This window comes from Equus caballus, chromosome 16 (assembly GCF_041296265.1).
Source record: "Equus caballus isolate H_3958 breed thoroughbred chromosome 16, TB-T2T, whole genome shotgun sequence".
NCBI lineage: Eukaryota > Metazoa > Chordata > Mammalia > Perissodactyla > Equidae > Equus > Equus caballus.
Genome location: NC_091699.1, coordinates 41,394,417 through 41,411,099, shown reverse-complemented (window position 1 = coordinate 41,411,099; position 16,683 = coordinate 41,394,417). Strand labels below are relative to the sequence as shown.

The 16,683-nt window shown below is 42.1% G+C and overlaps 1 protein-coding gene across 1 annotated transcript; it reads right to left on the bottom strand.

Annotated features, from left to right (window-relative positions):
- Nucleotides 1-84: 84 nt before the first annotated feature.
- Nucleotides 85-5,176, bottom strand: PDHB (pyruvate dehydrogenase E1 subunit beta). The gene is made up of 10 exons (XM_001489051.6): nt 5,009-5,176; nt 4,867-4,920; nt 3,466-3,573; nt 3,312-3,374; nt 3,173-3,208; nt 2,742-3,027; nt 2,211-2,321; nt 1,775-1,866; nt 918-1,059; nt 85-623 (listed from the first exon to the last, which is right to left on the bottom strand). Exons 1-10 carry the CDS (start codon nt 5,048-5,050, stop codon nt 478-480), a joined length of 1,080 nt encoding a protein of 359 aa, XP_001489101.1. The 5' UTR covers nt 5,051-5,176; the 3' UTR covers nt 85-477.
- Between the last annotated feature and the right edge of the window lie 11,507 nt (nt 5,177-16,683).

The window sequence follows — 16,683 nt, the reverse complement described above, 5'->3', positions numbered from 1 at the left end:
TGATGGCACTCATTTCTTAATAGAATTTTAAGACATCCACCCCACATTTATTATTTCATTTCAAGAACATAAAAATACAATTAGTCATAGTTAGGAATTCTTTTATTCCTTATCAAAACAATCTAAGAGTAAATGTAGATTATATGCTTTTATTTTTACAGATAAGTTGTCTTTTTTGGATATATCTTTCATTGGGACTCTGCCACATTCATACCTTGTCCTTCTAGTGAGGGTAAAATTTTACAATAATCTTATTTAAAGAATATGGCAATTGTAACAGACAAAAAAAAGCCTGGAGTCAAGGGCAGGAGAGGGGAGAGTTTTTCCACATACAAGCACATTTAAACTTCTTCCCAATACAAAAACATGTGTTGTTGCTTTAGAGATAACTTTATGAATCATAAGGTCTTACAGTACAATCCAGGTGAAGTGTCAGCAAATATTTTAAATCTCAATGACTTGACATTCAAGTCCAAACTAGATATTTAATGTCTTCTTTATTGCAAATATGATGTCTTTAACCTGAGGTACAGAGTTGTCTTCTAGAATCTTTGCATAAGGCATAGGGACGTCAGCACCGGTGACACGAACTGCAGGCGCATCCAGAAAATTGAATGCAGGGCCTAGAAGAGAAGGAGACAACTGAGAGAGAGGCAAGAAAAGCCAGCGGAGCGCTACCCCCTTGTCACAAAAACCGGCTGCCTGAGGACCAGGGAAAAATCTAAAGGAATGCTAATTACGGGGAACTGTTTCTGATTTTGCTTTTTCACACATCTACCCAAAGGAAAAACGCCAAGGTTACAAGGTGAAAGTTCAAGTCATTTGGCCACTCCTAGCTTTTGATCTCGTTGCCCAGTATCCAGGTACACAAAGTCTGTTACAGTTTGACTATTCTACAGCCAGTTTCTCTGAAATACCTTCCATGATCCTGGCACAAATCTCAGCTCCCACTCCAAACTGCGGCCAGCCTCCCTCCACAGTTACGAGGTGATTGGTCTTCATGACACTGGCTTCTATTGTTTCAATGTCCATTGGTCTGATGGTTCGCATGTTTATGACCTAAACAGATAATACAGTAAGTTCTACAGAGCCACTGCATCACAAACAGAGTCTTATCTCCATAATACCACTTCCTTTTTTGTTTCCTAGTAATCTTGGGGTCTAGGAAAATCTAATCTGCCTATTCATGAACAAAATGTGAAAGAAGAAATTGTAATTAAAACAAAAATCTTGATTTCTACTACAAGTAGCTCTGTTAACTTACAGAATTCACTTATCCTCCCTTGGCTTTAACTTCCTTCTCATCAAAATAATTAATAACTAACATTTGCCTGCTTCCTGTGTGCCAGACACCACACTAAGTATAATTCTCACAACCACCCTGATGGGACAGAAAATGTATTATTCCCATTTTATAGCTGATGAAACTGAGATTTATTAGAGTACATAACTTGCCCAAGTGTAACTGGCAAGTGGTAGGTCCTGGATATGAAAGGGTTAGACTCACTGACTTCTAAGCTTCCCCTTCTCCCAACCTCCGGCTCCCAAGTTGTATCTAAACTTGCAAAAGCAGGTACTATTCTAAAACATCCAGAACCAGGTGGTAAAAAGCTAGGTGTCTGAAAAGCAGGTTGGTCCCCAGCTTCAAGCAGAGGCAGAACTGAGTGACAAAGCAAGATTTTACAGCTAGTTAACCTGTTACAGAACTCCAACTCCTATTTCTAGGTCTTATGAACCTTTCTGATTCTTTAAGAACAAGTGAATGTCCTCTCACCTCACATTCAATTCCCTCTTTAGACAGCACTGTCGCAGCTTCTAAGCAGTGGCCCACAGGTCTTGAATGGGAAACTACAGTTATATGTGTCCCTGAAACAAAGTAGTCACAGATCAGAGGTCAGGTTGAAACTAAAGACTGTACCGCTCTGCAGCCAGCTATGGCTCTCGTTCACTTGTAAAATCTTCAACTCAGCTTCATTCCAGTGAGATGAGGAGTGTGGCAGCCTTCCTAGAAATGAAATACAAATCTACCAAACTGAGATTTAGAAAAGCACAAGTGTACGAGCAATCAGGTATGACCCACTCTTAACTTGAACTCTTACTATAATTTCCTAGTCAAAGTAAAGGGCAATAACCTCTAGAGTGAATCTGACCAACATAAACAGAGGGGCTGGATTACAAATAACGTTTAAATGTATACTAAATTCTCTTACCTTGCCTTTCTATTTTGGCTTTTCCAATAGGAACCAGAAAATCTTTTGACTGAGCTTCTGAGGAAAGTTCAAAAGGAACTCCATACATCAATTCATTCTCTAGCACCACCACTGCAAAATATAAATATTTAAACAAAAGTAACTACATGACTAAAAGTGTATCTAAGACGTTATCATTCATTTTGTGAAAAGTTTCACTGTGCTGATTAGGAAGCCTCACATCTATCTATTGTGTCCAGCAGCCTTGAGGACGATTTATGTACTGATATTTGTAGTCTGGTCAATCCTAATTTTATCTATTGAGGTTAAACCAGTGTTGTAAGTATACAGGAAATGTCTCCTATACCTAATTGGCCCTCATAGTCAGAAATAAGAGAAACATTTTTTACTATTTTTACTATATCTCTAAACCATTAATATATTATACGACATATCTAAGCCTAACTAGAAGTCTTTAATGATTTCTTCTATGCAAAAATTTCATTTTAGTTCTTTAATGTTCAGAAGAGACCCAAGGGTCACTCTGCTGACCTGGATTGTTATCCCGAATGGCTGATTTAATAAGTCCTTTTGCATCCTCTGAATTCCAGGGGCTGACCACCTTTAAGCCCGGGCAGTGCCCATACCAGGCAGCAAAGCACTGTGAGTGCTGGGCAGCTACGCCAGCTGAGGCGCCGTTGGGCCCCCTGAAGACTATGGGCACAGGCTGCAGGCCCCCTGACATGTAGTAGGTCTTTGCAGCTGAGTTTATAACCTGGTCAATGGCTTGCATAGAAAAATTGAAGGTCATAAATTCACAAATGGGCCGCAACCCAGCCTGTCAAATAAAAAACACAGATATTAAAAACAGCAATGAAGAGTGGCAAACAACCACTCCACTTTTCCAACATTCAAACAATGTTTTTAAAAGGTCACGTTAAAAGAAATCCCCTTGGATGAGATTCATAAAGAGGATTACATACCATAGCTGCACCCACAGCAATTCCAGCAAAGCCCATCTAGAAAGTAAAACACAAACAAGTGAAAATCCATACAAACTGTAACCGGGTACACCGTAAGAGACATGCCCCTCAAAGGCCGGCTTCCTCATGGCAGGCTTACCTCAGATATGGGAGTGTCTATGATCCTCTTATCTCCGTATTTTTTCCACAGGCCTCGGCTAACCTACAATTAAGCAGTGACTCCATTACTTTTAAGTGTATCTGGAGGCAAACGGCCACCTCAATTTTGTACAGCTCTCACGTATCCTGGTTACCTTGTATGCCCCATCATACTGGGCAACTTCTTCCCCAAGGAGAAATACTTTCTCATCTCTTTCCAGCTCCTCATCCATACCTTGATTTATAGCCTCACGAACTGTCACCTGTCACAGGTATGGGAAAACAGTCAATAAGCCACAGGATTATTTAGGATACGACTGAGATTCTCTCCCTTTATAATTACCTGGGCTGCCCACAGCATACAATATAAAAACTATCACTAGGACAGGTTTCTCTTTAACAGCTCAAAGAATTCTGACAGTAACATTTCTATCACACATAACCAGTCTTTGACTGGAGGCATTAATGAGAAGTTTACTGAACACTTTTCTTGATATGCACCTAAGCTTAAAAAACCTGCCTGCTGGCCAGACCAGCTCCTAGGCAGTTTCCTAAGTAGAAAGTATACTGCGTTCTTTTATTTCCACACTTGGAGTACTGTGGGGCAGAGAACTATCAAGGAAGCCTAAATAATGCTACATACTGAGCATTCACTAGGTGCCAAACACTTTGCCTTCAGGATGTATGAGTTACTTTATTACACAGGTTGGGAGAATTCTCTAGTTAAAAAAAAAAAAAAAAACAGGGGAGAGTGCTCAAAAAGTTGAATCTAGAATTACCATGTGACCCAACAATTCCACTTCTAGATATATACCCAAAAGAACTGAAAGCAGGGACTCAGACACTTGCACACCAACGTTCATAGCAGCATTATTCACAAATCCAAGAGGTGGAAACAACAGATGGATGAACAAAATGTGATATATGCATACAACGGAATATTACTCAGCCTGAAAAAGGAATGAAATTCTGACCCATGCTACAGCATGAGTGAACCTTGAAAACATTAAGCTAAGTGAAATAAGCCAGATATAAAAGGACAAATACTGCACGATTCCACTTATAGGCGGGACCTAGAACAGATAAACCCGTAGACACGTGAAGTACCAGAGAGGTCACGGGGGGCTAAGGGGGAATGGGAGTTACTGTTCAATGGGCGCAGCTTCTGTTTGGGATGACGATAAAGTTCTGGAGACGAATGGTGATGATGGTTGCCCAACATGGTCAATGTACTTAGCGCCGCTCTATATACACTTTAAAACGGTAAGTTTTATGTTACGTGTATTTTACCAAAATAAAAAGGGGAGTGAAGGAAGAAGCGTCAAGGCTAGTTTCCTCAAATCGCCCATCTGATTCCAATGAGCCTCGCGGGGTTGACATGCAGCTGAGACTGGCGACTGGCCAACACAGAGGCAGCACCACTCCCACGCGGGATGCGACAGTCGGGAGACCCAAGGCCCGCGGCCAACCTCCCCGCTCAGCACCCACCCACCACGGCGCAGGCGCGACCCCGGCCTCCGCCCCTCCCCGCCACGGCCGGCATCCAGGCCAGTTACCTGTAGCGCCGCTGGCGCCGTCCGGTGAAAGCGTCTCCTCAGGAGCCCGGAGACCTGGCGGGGAGAGAGAGAGGACGCTCAGAGGGGACGCAGGGTGGGGAGGGGTCGCGCAGCGTCACGGGGCCCGCGCGCCACTGCCTACCTGCTCAAGGGATCTCCGCACCAGACCCGACACCGCCGCCATCTTGACCGTGTCCTCTAGCGGCCGCCGAATGACAACACAGCCAGGGCGCCGCGGGGCCAGCCCCCGCCTTCCCCGCCGGCACGGGCCAATGGCAGGGCGCGGCGCCTGCGTGCCCCGCCCATCCCCGCACCGCCAGAGCCGCCGAGGGGCGGGGCCGAGGTGGCGCGTGGGCTGGTCCTGCCGCTCTTCCACCGGCAACTTCCATCAACTTTATTGAGAGTGGGCAGCGACAGTCAGGCCAGGGACACGTCCCGGGATGATGTTGCTTGACGCGCGGGGACCGGAAGTCGGACACTAAGGAGCAGAACTCGACGCTGGAGGGCCAGCCTTCTGCAGGCGCTGAAATCCTTTGGGCACCAAGTAGCGCTTGCACACACACTGTAGTGACGGGGAGCTTTCCATCTTATGAGCGGGCCTAGTTTTCTCTGGATAGCGCTGTCTTTTGGTCCTTAGAATGAGAACAGGAGCTTTCCCTGGCGCATTAAGCGCCTGCTGCATGCCAGGTATTGTGGTTAAGTGCTGTATAGCTCATTTAATTCTCCCAGGAACCGTCTCAGGTAATTAGTGTTACTCATATCTCCATTTCACAGTTGGGTAAACTGAAGCAGAGATTGGTTAAATGAGCCGGGATTTTAATTTAGGACTGTCTGACTTCTCCCCTTGCTTCCTGAAGCAGAAGTTGGGGTCCCGCGGGGGAGGAGGGTACAACCACTGCCTTTAGAGAGGACGGTATGAAGCCAAACACTTGACTAGAGGTAGCCTCTGGAAGCTTCCTCTCATTGGTCTCAGTTCAACCCTTGGGGGTCAGGTGGGACCACTGGGGACTCCCTCAGTCCCCACTTGTCCCCACGACATTCCAAACGGAACCCTTCCGTGGGCTGCGTGCTGCTGGTCTGCAACCTCAGAGTCTGGGTCTAATCTGAGGGCTCCAGATGCAGCAGGGGCGTGACTAGATCAGAGGATCTGGGCGCTGAGTGAGAATGGGAGGTGGAGGATGAAGGCAGAAGCAAGGAGACCCCAGGGAGTCTTAGGCAGAGAGAGAGCTGGACTACGGGACAGCTTCCAGGTGAAGAGGAGGGGACAGGGTTGAGATCTGGTTGGGACTGGAATCAACAGGATTGCCGTGAGGGAAGGGGAAGGGTTGAGGAAGACTTTGGGTTTTTTGTTGTTGAGTGGATGGGGGAGGGGTGGAGCCTGGGAGCAGGTGGGAGGTAAGAGTCCATTCCGAACAGGGCTGGAGATATAAATCTGGGGACAGCTGCATAGAGATGGCCTTTAATCTCTGGGCCTCTGCTTCATCATCTGTGAAATGGAGAGATAGTCTCTAAGGTATGGAGTCAAGACCTTCCATGTCTCCCTCACCTGGTGCCACCGTCTAGTCCCTTGAGTCCTTGGCAGGAAACCCCAGCACTTCCCCACAGCCGCAGCATCCCTGAGAAACCCCTGAATTTGAGATGTCAGCCCTCAGGGGTTCCTGGTGATAAATAAATGAAAAGCAATAGGATATATTGGCGTATATGAGGAAGCCATTTGATTTAAAACTAATTCGGCCTACCTTGTTTTTCCAGAGGGCCTGATGTGGCCTGTTGAACGTGCATTGTGTGTCTGCTTTAAACATTTTTAATGTCCCAAAGACAAGAATGATGTCCGTAAAGATTGGGATGTAGCTTCCCCCTATATTGGCATTTCCTTAAGGAAAAGCATCTCTTCCTTAAGGAAGAGAAACTAAGGATTAATTACCAACCTGCTGTGCTTACCTCATGACCATTGACCTGCTGACCACTGACCTACTGTGCCAGCTAAGCATCTCGTGACAGTAGTCAAAGAGAGAATTCTTGTCATATGTGCATATGCTCTTTGTTCCAAGACAGCACATAACCACTCTGTATACTCCACTTCTTGGGTGTGCTTCCTTCCTTGGGGAAGGAAGCCCCCCAGGCTATAGTCCTCAGACCTGACTCAGGATAAACTCACCCCAAGTTTTGGTTTATAGATTGGTTATGGATTATTTGCATCGACACTGGGTCCTGCTTAGAATGAAAATGTGAGTCAGCTCTCCCATCATCCAGCACTGTAAGATTTCAGGATTAAAATTACCAAGCAAAAGGAGATCTCCAGGTGAAGGAACAATAACCCAAAGAGAAGCCAGAATCTGGACTGTGGTCTTGACAAAGGACAGTTTTCTTGGGCCGTATTTGCACAGAGATCCTTACGAGCCAGGAACACCGAGTCTGTGCAGCTAGTCTGGCCAGCTCAGCCAGGAAGGGATGCAGCTCCACAGGACTCAGCTGGCCTCAGCTGAAAATTTTCTTTTAAAATAATGACTGTGGACATTTCAAACACATTAGGTATATTCATTGGTACATGGGCTTTCCTTTCAAACTCTATAAATGGCCAGTTTGGAAAGGCTAGGCACAATTTTCTGTTCAAGAGTAGAAGGTACAAAAGATAAAAGTGCTGAATTTTAAATCCATAATCATTTCAAAACCAGTCTGCATTCATATACTCACTAGATTTTACAGAAGGGGATTGGAAAGTGGAAATTGGCCAATCAGGCCACTTCTCTCTTGGGATGAAGTCTTTCCAAAGTTATAGGAACATTTATTTGTCCTCAAGTCACTTTGGATTATCAGTTGTCAGAAAGTGCTTTATCCAAAGTTTTCAATATCTATGGAAATGACCAACTTTTTTTGTTATTGCAAACAAGGTTTATTGAAGAGGGCTTTTTGCTCCCTTTATTTTCTTTGCTGTAACTTAAACGGCAAAATGTACATTTCCATCACCCCAGAAAGTTCCCTCATGTCTCCTCCCAGTCGTTCCCCACATGTCACCCCACAGGCAACCACAGACTGAATTCCATCATCATATATTGGTTTTCCTGTTTTAGGACTTGAAATAAATGGGGTTAGACAATGTACGCTCTTTTGTGTCTGGCTTCTTTAGCTCAGCAAACTGTTTTTGAGATTCCTCCATGTCGTTAAGTTATCAATAGTTTACTCCTTTTTTTCTTATAATTTTTTCTTTTAGACGCACAGGAAGTTTCAAAAATAGTACAAAGAGTTTCCATGAACCCTTCACCCAGCTTTGCCCAATGGTAGTGTCTTTTATAAGCATAACACATTGTCAAAATCCAGAAATTGACACTGGTATGATACTATCAAGTTAGGTAGAGACTTTATTCAGCTTTCACCAGTTTTTATATGCATTCTTTTGTGTGTGCGTGTGTGTGTATAGTACTATAGAATTTTATCACATGTGCAGATTCATGTAACCGCCACCACAGCCAGAAGACAGAATTGTTCCATCATCACAAAGAAACTCCTCGTGTTTCCTCATAGTCACACCCTCCCCCACGCCTAACTTCTGGCAACCACTGATCTGTTCTCAATCACTATAATTTGTTATTTCAAGAATGTTTTATACATGGGATCATACAATATGTAACTCTTTGAGATTAGCTATTGTCACTCAGCCTAATGCCCATGAGATCCATTCAAGTGGTTGCATGTATCAATATTTCATTCTTTTTTATTGCTGAATAGTTGTATGGCTCTATCAGTTTATCCATTCATCCGTTGAAGGACATTTGGGTTGTATCTAGTTTTAAGCTATTACCAATAAAGCTTCTACGAACATTAGTTTTCAGGTTTTCGTGTAAACATAAATTTTCATTTCTTCAGATAAATAACCAGCAGTACTATTGGATGTTAAGAGTATGTTTAACTTTTAAGAGATTGCCAAACTGTATTTCCAAAGTGGTTATACCATTTTATGTTACCTCCACCAATGTATGAAAAATCCACTTGCTCTGGATTCTTGCCAGCATCTGATAGTATCAATAGTTTTCATTTTAGCCATTCTTTTTTTTTTTTTTTTCCCTGCTGAGGAAGATTCACCCTGAGCTAACATCCATTGCCAGTCTTCCTCTTTTTGCTTAAGGAAGATTTTCCCTGAGCTAACATCTGTGCCAATCTTCCTCTATTTTGTATGTGGGTCCCTGCCACAGCATGGCCCTGGACAAGTGGAGTAGGTCCATGCCTGGGAACTGAACCCAGGCCACCAAAGCAGAGCATGCCGAAATTAACCAATAGGCCGTGGGGCCAGCCCAATTTCAGCCATTCTAATAGATGTGGGGTGGAATCCCTCATGACTTTAATTTGCATTCTCTAACATTTAAGGATATTGAACATCTTTTCATGTGCTTACGTGCCATCCATCTTTGGTGAGGTATTTGTTCAAGTCTTTTCCTCATGTTCTAATTAGATTGTATTTTATTGTGGTAAAATATGCATAACATAAAATTAACCATGTTAACCATTTTTAAGTGTACAGTTCAGTGGCATTGAATATGTTCATACTGTACTTCAACCACCACCACCATCCATCTCCAGAACTTTTTCATTTTCCCCAAAGGAAACTCTATATCCTTCTTCTGAGCAAAATATCTTTTATAACTTTTACACTTTATGCTCTTATGCACTTATGCTTTATATTTCATTTTTTATTTTAAAAGTGTTTCTAAATAGGAAATTTATCCCATTTTAGGAAAAAAAATTCAAGTAGTACAGAAAGGAGTAAAGACATTGCCCTTTCTACCCCTGAACCTCAGTTACCCTGCTTCCTCCCCCTGCCACGGCCACCACTATGACTCATTTCATCTGTGTATTGACAGAGAAGGGCTGTTTGTGTATAAGCATATATGTTCGTATCTCCCTTTCTTTACACAAATGTTAGCTTATTTATTTATTTATTTATGTATTTATTTAATTTATTTTGCTGAGGAAGGTTAGCCCTGGGCTAACGTCTGTTGCCAATCCTCCTCTCTTTTTGGTGAGGAAGATTGGCCCTGAGCTAACATCTATGCCAATCTTCCTCTATTTTGTATGTGGGATGCTGCCACAGCATGGCTGATGAGTGATGTGTGTGTCCGTGCCTGGGATCTGAACCCGTGAACCTGACCCGCTGAAGCAGAGTGGGCTGGACTCAACTACTATGACACAGGGTCAGCCCCATAGCTTTTTAAAAATCTATTTTTAGATAAGCATACTATAAAATTAAGTGTGTGTGTGCATGAGCACAGCTCTGTGAATTTTTTTTTTTTAAAGATTGGCATCTGGGCTAACTACTGTTGCCAATCTTCCCTTTTTTTTTCTTTTTTTAAAGATTGACACCTGGGCTACCAACTGTTGCCAATCTTTTTTTTTTTTTCCTGCTTTATCTCCCCAAACCCCCCCTGTACACAGTTGTATATCTTAGTTGCAGGTACTTCTAGTTGTGGGATGTGGAACGCTGCCTCAACGTGGCCTGACGAGCGGTGCCATGTCCGTGCCCAGGATCCAAACCCTGGGCCGCCACAGCGGAGCGCACGAACTTAACCACTCGGCCACGGAGCCTGCCCCAAGCTCTGTCAATTTTGAAGCTGGATAGATTTGAGTAAATAGAACCACAATCAGGATACACTGGGTCTATGACATGCTAAAATCTCCCTCCTGCTGCCCTTGTGAAGCCACACCCTCCACCCTAATCCCTGACGGCCACTCATCTGTATTTCTGTTGCCATACTATTGCCTTTTCCAGAATTTACATAAATGAAATCCGACAGGATGTAACTTTTTGAGACTGGCTTCTTTCAATCAACATAATGCCTTTGAGATTCATCCAAGTTGTCGTGTGTGTCAATAGCTCGTTCTTTTTTATTGCTGAGTAGTATTCTGTTCTATGCATGTCCCACGTTTTGTTTATCCATTTACCTGTTGAAGGACATTGGAGTTGTTTCCAGTTTTTGGTGATGATAAATAGAGGTAATATGAAAATTTTTGTGCAAAATTTTGTGTCAACATACGTTTTCATTTCTCTGTGGTGTGGGGTTGGGATTGCTGTGTCATATGGTAAGTGTATATTTAGCTTTTAAGAAACTGTCAGGGGCTGGTCCGGTGGTGTATTGGTTAAGTTCATGCTCTCCTCTTCAGTGGCCTGGGGTTTGCAGGTTCAGATCCTGGGCACAGACCTAGCACCTCTTGTCAAGCCATGCTGTGGCAGCATCCCACATAAAATAGAGGGAGATTGGCCACAGATGTTAGCTCAGGGCCAATCTTCCTCAAAAAAAAAAAAAAGAAAAAGAAACTGTCAAACTGTTTTCTAGAATACCATTTTGTGTTCTCACTAACAATGTATGAGAGTTCCACATCCTCACCAACACTTGGTATTATTATTTGTTTGTTTGTTTCTGTTTTCTGCCTTTCTGATAGGTGTGTAGTGATATCTCATGGTTTTGATTTGCATTTCCCTAATGGCTAATGATGTTGAAAATCTCTTCATGTGCTTATTGGCCATTTGTGTATCATCTTTGGTGAAATGTCTGTTTAAATCTTTTGCCCATTTTTTTTTATTAGGTTGTTTGTTTTCTTACAGTTGCGTTATATATATATTCTGGACACAAGTCCTATGTTGAATATGCAATTTGCAAATATTTTCCTCCATTCCGTGGCATATCTTTGCATTCTTTTCACGGTGTCTTTTGCAGAGAAAAACGTTTAAATTTTGATGAAATTCCACTTATCAAATTTTTCTTTTAGGGATCATGTTTTGGTGTGATATCTAAGAACTCTGCCTAACATGAGGTTGCAAAATTTTTCTTTGATGTCCTCTTTTAAAGTTCTATAGTTTTACATTTAGATCTATGGTCCATTTGACCATAATTTTCGTATAAGGTGTGAAGTTTACATCCAGGGCTTTTGGCATATAGATGTCCAGTTGTTTCAACAATTTGGTGAAATGATCATCTTTTTTTCCATTGAGTTGCCTTTGCACAAAAATCAATTGGCTGTTTTGAATGGGTCTGTTTTTGGATTCTCTGTTCGGTTCCGTTGATCTGTGTTTATCCTTCTTCAGTATTACGCAGTCCTGGTGACTGTAGCTGTACACTAATTTTAAAAATTAGGAAGTGTGAGCCCACCAACATTATTCTTCTTTTTCAAAACTGTTTTAGAATTAGCTTCTCTGCATCTACAAAAAAATCTTGATAGAATTTCGATTGGAATGGTGTTAAATCTCCAGAACGTTTTGGGAAGAACTGGCATCCTGCCTGTATTGAGTCTTCCAACCCGTCAGCGCAGCACGTCTCTCTGTTGACTTAGGTCTTTGATTTCTTTCATCGGTGTTTTGTAGCTGGAAAACATCTACATACAGATCCACATACATCTCAGCATGTAGATCTTGCGCATATTTTATTAGATTTACGCCTAAGTATTTCTGTCCTTTTTAGGCTACTGTAAATGTTATTTTTTAAAATTTCAGTTTCCAATCGTTTACTGCTAGTATATAGACATACAGTTGATTTTCAGGCATTATCAATATTATGTTCTACAACCTTCTAAACTCATTTATTATTTCTAGAAGCTTTTTTTTAGATTCCGTGGGATTGTTTGCATAGATAATTATGTTGTCTGTGAAAGACAATTTTCTTTCTAATATGTATGTCTTTTTTTCTTTTTCTTACCTTTTTGCTGGCCTTCTAGTATCAATGTTCAATAAGAGTGTTGAGAATGGACATCTTTGCCTGGTTCCCCACTTAGAGGAAAAGGATTCAATCTTTCACCAGTGAGTGTGATGCTTCTTGGTTTTATTTTTTAATTTTTTTTATTTTTGCTTGAGGAAGATTGTCCCTGAGCCAACATCTGTGCCAATCTTCCTCTATTTTGTATGTGGGATGCCACCATGCATGGCTTGATGAGTGATGTGTAGGTCTGTGCTGGGGATCCAAACCTGCGAACCCTAGGCCGCCGAAGCGGAGCATGTGAACTTAACGACTACACTACCAGGCCCACCCTGGTGTGATGCTTGTTTCAATTTTTTTGTAGATGTCTGTATTCCGGCTAAGGAAGTTCCCTCTGTTTCCAGTTTGCTGAGTCCTTTTATCACCAATGGCCATTGAATTTTGTCAAATGCTTCTTTTCATCAATTTATATGATCATTTGCTTTTTCTTCTTTAGTTTATTAACATTGTGGGTTACGTTGATTGATTTTCAAATATTGAACCAATGTAGCCTTCCTGTTATACACCCCACTTGGTCATGATGAGGTATATAAACACACACACAAGTATATTCCTGGATTTGATTTACTAATATATTGTTGAGGAGATTCATGTCTGTGTTCATGAAAGATAATTGGTCTATAGTTTTCTTGTATTGTCTTGTCTGCTTTTGTATCAGAGTAATGTTGGCCTCAAAATGAGTTGGGAAGTATTCCCTCCTCTTCTATTTTCTGAAAGAGATTGTGTAGAATTAGTTTCATTTCTTATTTAAATGTTTGGTAGAGTTTGTAACTGAAACTATCTGGAGATTTCTTTTCCCAGGAGCTTTTAACCACAAATTCCATTTCTTTAATAAGTATAGGATGATTCAGGTTATCTATTTCTTCTTGGGAAAATTGTGGCTGTTTCATTTTTCAGGGTATGGGTACATTTCATCTAAGTTGCCAAGTTTATATGTGTTGGTTTGTTCATAAGATTTACTTTTAAAGTCTGTGGGGTCTGTAGAGATATCCCCTTTTTCATTGCTGAAATTAGTAACCTTGTCTTTTCTACTTCTTTCTCAGTCTGGCTAGAGAATGTTTATATTTTAAATTTTGCAGGTAATCCAGAAGGTTAGGTTCAGGTTGCAGGTTTCAACCTCTCTGCCATGGGCTGTGGTTCCAAAGTCAGTTCATTTTTTAAAGCATCAGCAGTGTCGTTTGGATCAGTCCCAAGTCTGCGCCACCCAGTGGTCAGTTAGGGACCTGAGCAGCGTGCTTCCTTGTAGCTCAGTTGGCGAAGCCTTTGGCTTGCCGTTTAGCGTCAGATCCGTACATGCAAGCTTGGGGTGAGCCCAGGAGTTCATACACAGCTTTCTGGGATGTCTCTCTTGATCTCCTTCATCTCTGTGATCTCCCTAATACTTTCTGATGCCCTCGAGCCTCGCTTCCCAGTCCTGCAGCCAGAAAGATAGGTGTCTTAGTTTGCTAGTGCTGGCATAACAGAATACCACAGACTGGGGGGCTTAACCAACAGAAATTAATTTTCTCATAATTCTGGAGGCTGAAAATCCAAGATCAGGTGTCTGAAGATTCAGTTCCCGGTTCATAGACAAGTACCTTCTCAATGTCCTCATGTGGCAGAAGGGGCAAGGGAGCTCCCTGGGGTTTCTTTTATAAGGGCACTAATCCCATTCATGAGGGCTCTGCCCTCATAACCTGTTCACCTCCCAAAAGCCTCACCTCCAAATACCATCCCATTTGGGATTAGGTTTCAATATATGAATTTTGTGGGGACAAAATATTCAGTCTGTTGCAATGGGGATAATAGTAGTGCCTACCTCATAGGACTGGTGTGGGAGTTAAATGAGTTAATGTTTGTAAAGCTGCTTAGAACTGTGTCTGCCACATAGTAAGTGTTAAATAAGTGTGAATTAGTTAATTTTTAAAAATAAATTAAGGTGAGTTCCAAGAGGTCCAAGAAGAACTCACGAAAAGAGCAGTGTTGAAGCCAGGAAGTAATGCCTGCCTTGTAGAGGGGTTGAGATGGAAAAATTAAATGCGAAAATGTATTTAAAGTATTTTGCACAGTGCTTGGTACCCAGTAAATATTCAATAAATGCTAACCATTATTCTCGTTGGGCTTTCTCTCTTTTCTTTGTGCGCCCCTCCATAGTGAGTGGCTGTGAATTTGCACCCAGACCTAATGCATCCGGGTCCTCTGCAACCCTGCAGAAGGGGCCTCTTCTCTAGGGAACAGTCAGACATGAGCAGCGTCAGCCCCTAAAGAGCAGGCTCCTGGCTGTGGAGGAGCACACTCAGCTTTAAGGGACCTGCTGTCAGTGGTGCCCAGTGTGGTAGCAACAGAGCCGGGACAGCTGAAAAACAGGGCCCTGGAGAGTAGGTGAGTTTCCTAATTCTCTCTCCAGAAGGACTGGAGTAAGTCTCTGGATTCGTGGGCAGTTGGCAGGAAGGCTGGAGGCCCCAGACAAACGTTGGTCGTGGCTAGTAGAGCAGGTGGTGACTCGACTGGTTTACCTAGAAAATTAAGAGATGGGACTTATGGCCCCTGGCCGGGAAAAGAGTTAGTCTGGCTAAATATAATTCAGTATGTAGTAAAAACCAAGTATGTAGCTAGAGATGCTAATCAGGTCTCTAAATAAATAAATCAATTAAAAATATATCTGACCATATATGTAATATAATATACATATATTATGTGTATAACATGTAACATATGTGTTATACATATGTGTATATGTGTAGAGAGAGAGACCTCATTGGCATATGATCTCTATTTGGTTTTTACCACATACTGAATTGTATTTCATATTTATGTTATCTAATAACACATATATTACATGTTAAAATAGATTATGAATATGTTATTAATATATGTATATTATATCACATATTTGTATATTGTGAATTACATACAGTAGTACCCCCTTATCTGCGATTTTGCTTTCCAGGTTTCAGTTACCTGTGGTCAACAGTGGTCCAAAAATATAGCACAATAAGGTATTTTGAGAGAGAGAGAAAGAGACTACATTCACATAACTTTTATTACAGTATATTGTTATAATTGTTCTATTTTATTATTAGTTATTGATGTTAATCTCTTACTGTGCCTAATTTATCAATTAAACTTTATCATAGGTATGTATGTATAGGAAAAAACACAGTATATATAGGGTTCAGTATATTATATGATATATATATGTTTAGAGACCAGTTAGTATTTCTGTTTAGTTTTTACCACATACTGATTTATATTTTATATTTGTGTTACCTTTTTTTAATATTTTTAAAAATTTATTTTTTTAGGTGAGAAAGATTGGCCCTGAGCTAACATCTGTGCCAGTCTTCCTCTATTTTGTATGTAGGATGCTGCCACAGCGTGGCTTCATGAGCGGTGTGTACATCAGCACCCCGGATTTGAACCTGCAAACCCCAGGCCACTGAAGTGGAGCATGTGAACTTAACTACTACGCCACCGGGCCAGCCCTGCATTTTCTGATATCAGAAAATAGCGAAACTTACAACAAGATAGTCTGTGGGAAAAGGTGGCTATTCGTAGACATGAAGCAGTTTTCTCGGAGCAGCCTGGAAGGGTTAAGTGCCATGGCCGCCCTAGGCCCCTTCCCGCTCCTAGTGGCCTGGAGGCCCTCCCTCTTCCCTGCAGGTGTGAGTCTCCCTCCAGAGCAGTGCCTGCCAGGAGCCTTTGAGAAGTTGAGAGAGGTGTGGAAAAGCGGAAAGGGGGCCGGACTGGGAAAAGGCCCAGAAACCAGGACTGTCAGGGGGCCCCTTGGTACTTGGCCAACTGAGTCACTGAGCTTTTTGGCGCCCTGTCCACGGCACCAAAAACAGTCCTGTCCTGTCAGTGCTGCCTGCCTCAGGGTAGAATCCAAGATAGTGAGCTGACTGTGCGACCTAAAAGCAAATGAAGGGAAACCGGAGAATGACCGCAGTTCACCTTTGCTGAGCTGGTACTCTGTGCTTGGCCCTGTGCCGGGCATTTTACACACATCTCCTTTAATTTAATCCTCCCTCACCACTCCTCTCAAAGGAGGAGTTATAAAGGAGGAGTCTCTTATTATTATTTATAAATTTATTTATTT

Bases quoted from the DNA above. Each gene is read 5' to 3' on its own strand.
- PDHB (XM_001489051.6), bottom strand. From the start codon at position 5,050: ATGGCGGCGGTGTCGGGTCTGGTGCGGAGATCCCTTGAGCAG. The intron at 1,867-2,210 runs GTAAGAGAATTT...ACTTTGTTTCAG, and splicing joins AGCCAAAATAGAAAGGCAAG to GGACACATATAACTGTAGTT. The intron at 1,060-1,774 runs GTGAGAGGACAT...TTATCTGTTTAG, and splicing joins AAGAGGGAATTGAATGTGAG to GTCATAAACATGCGAACCAT.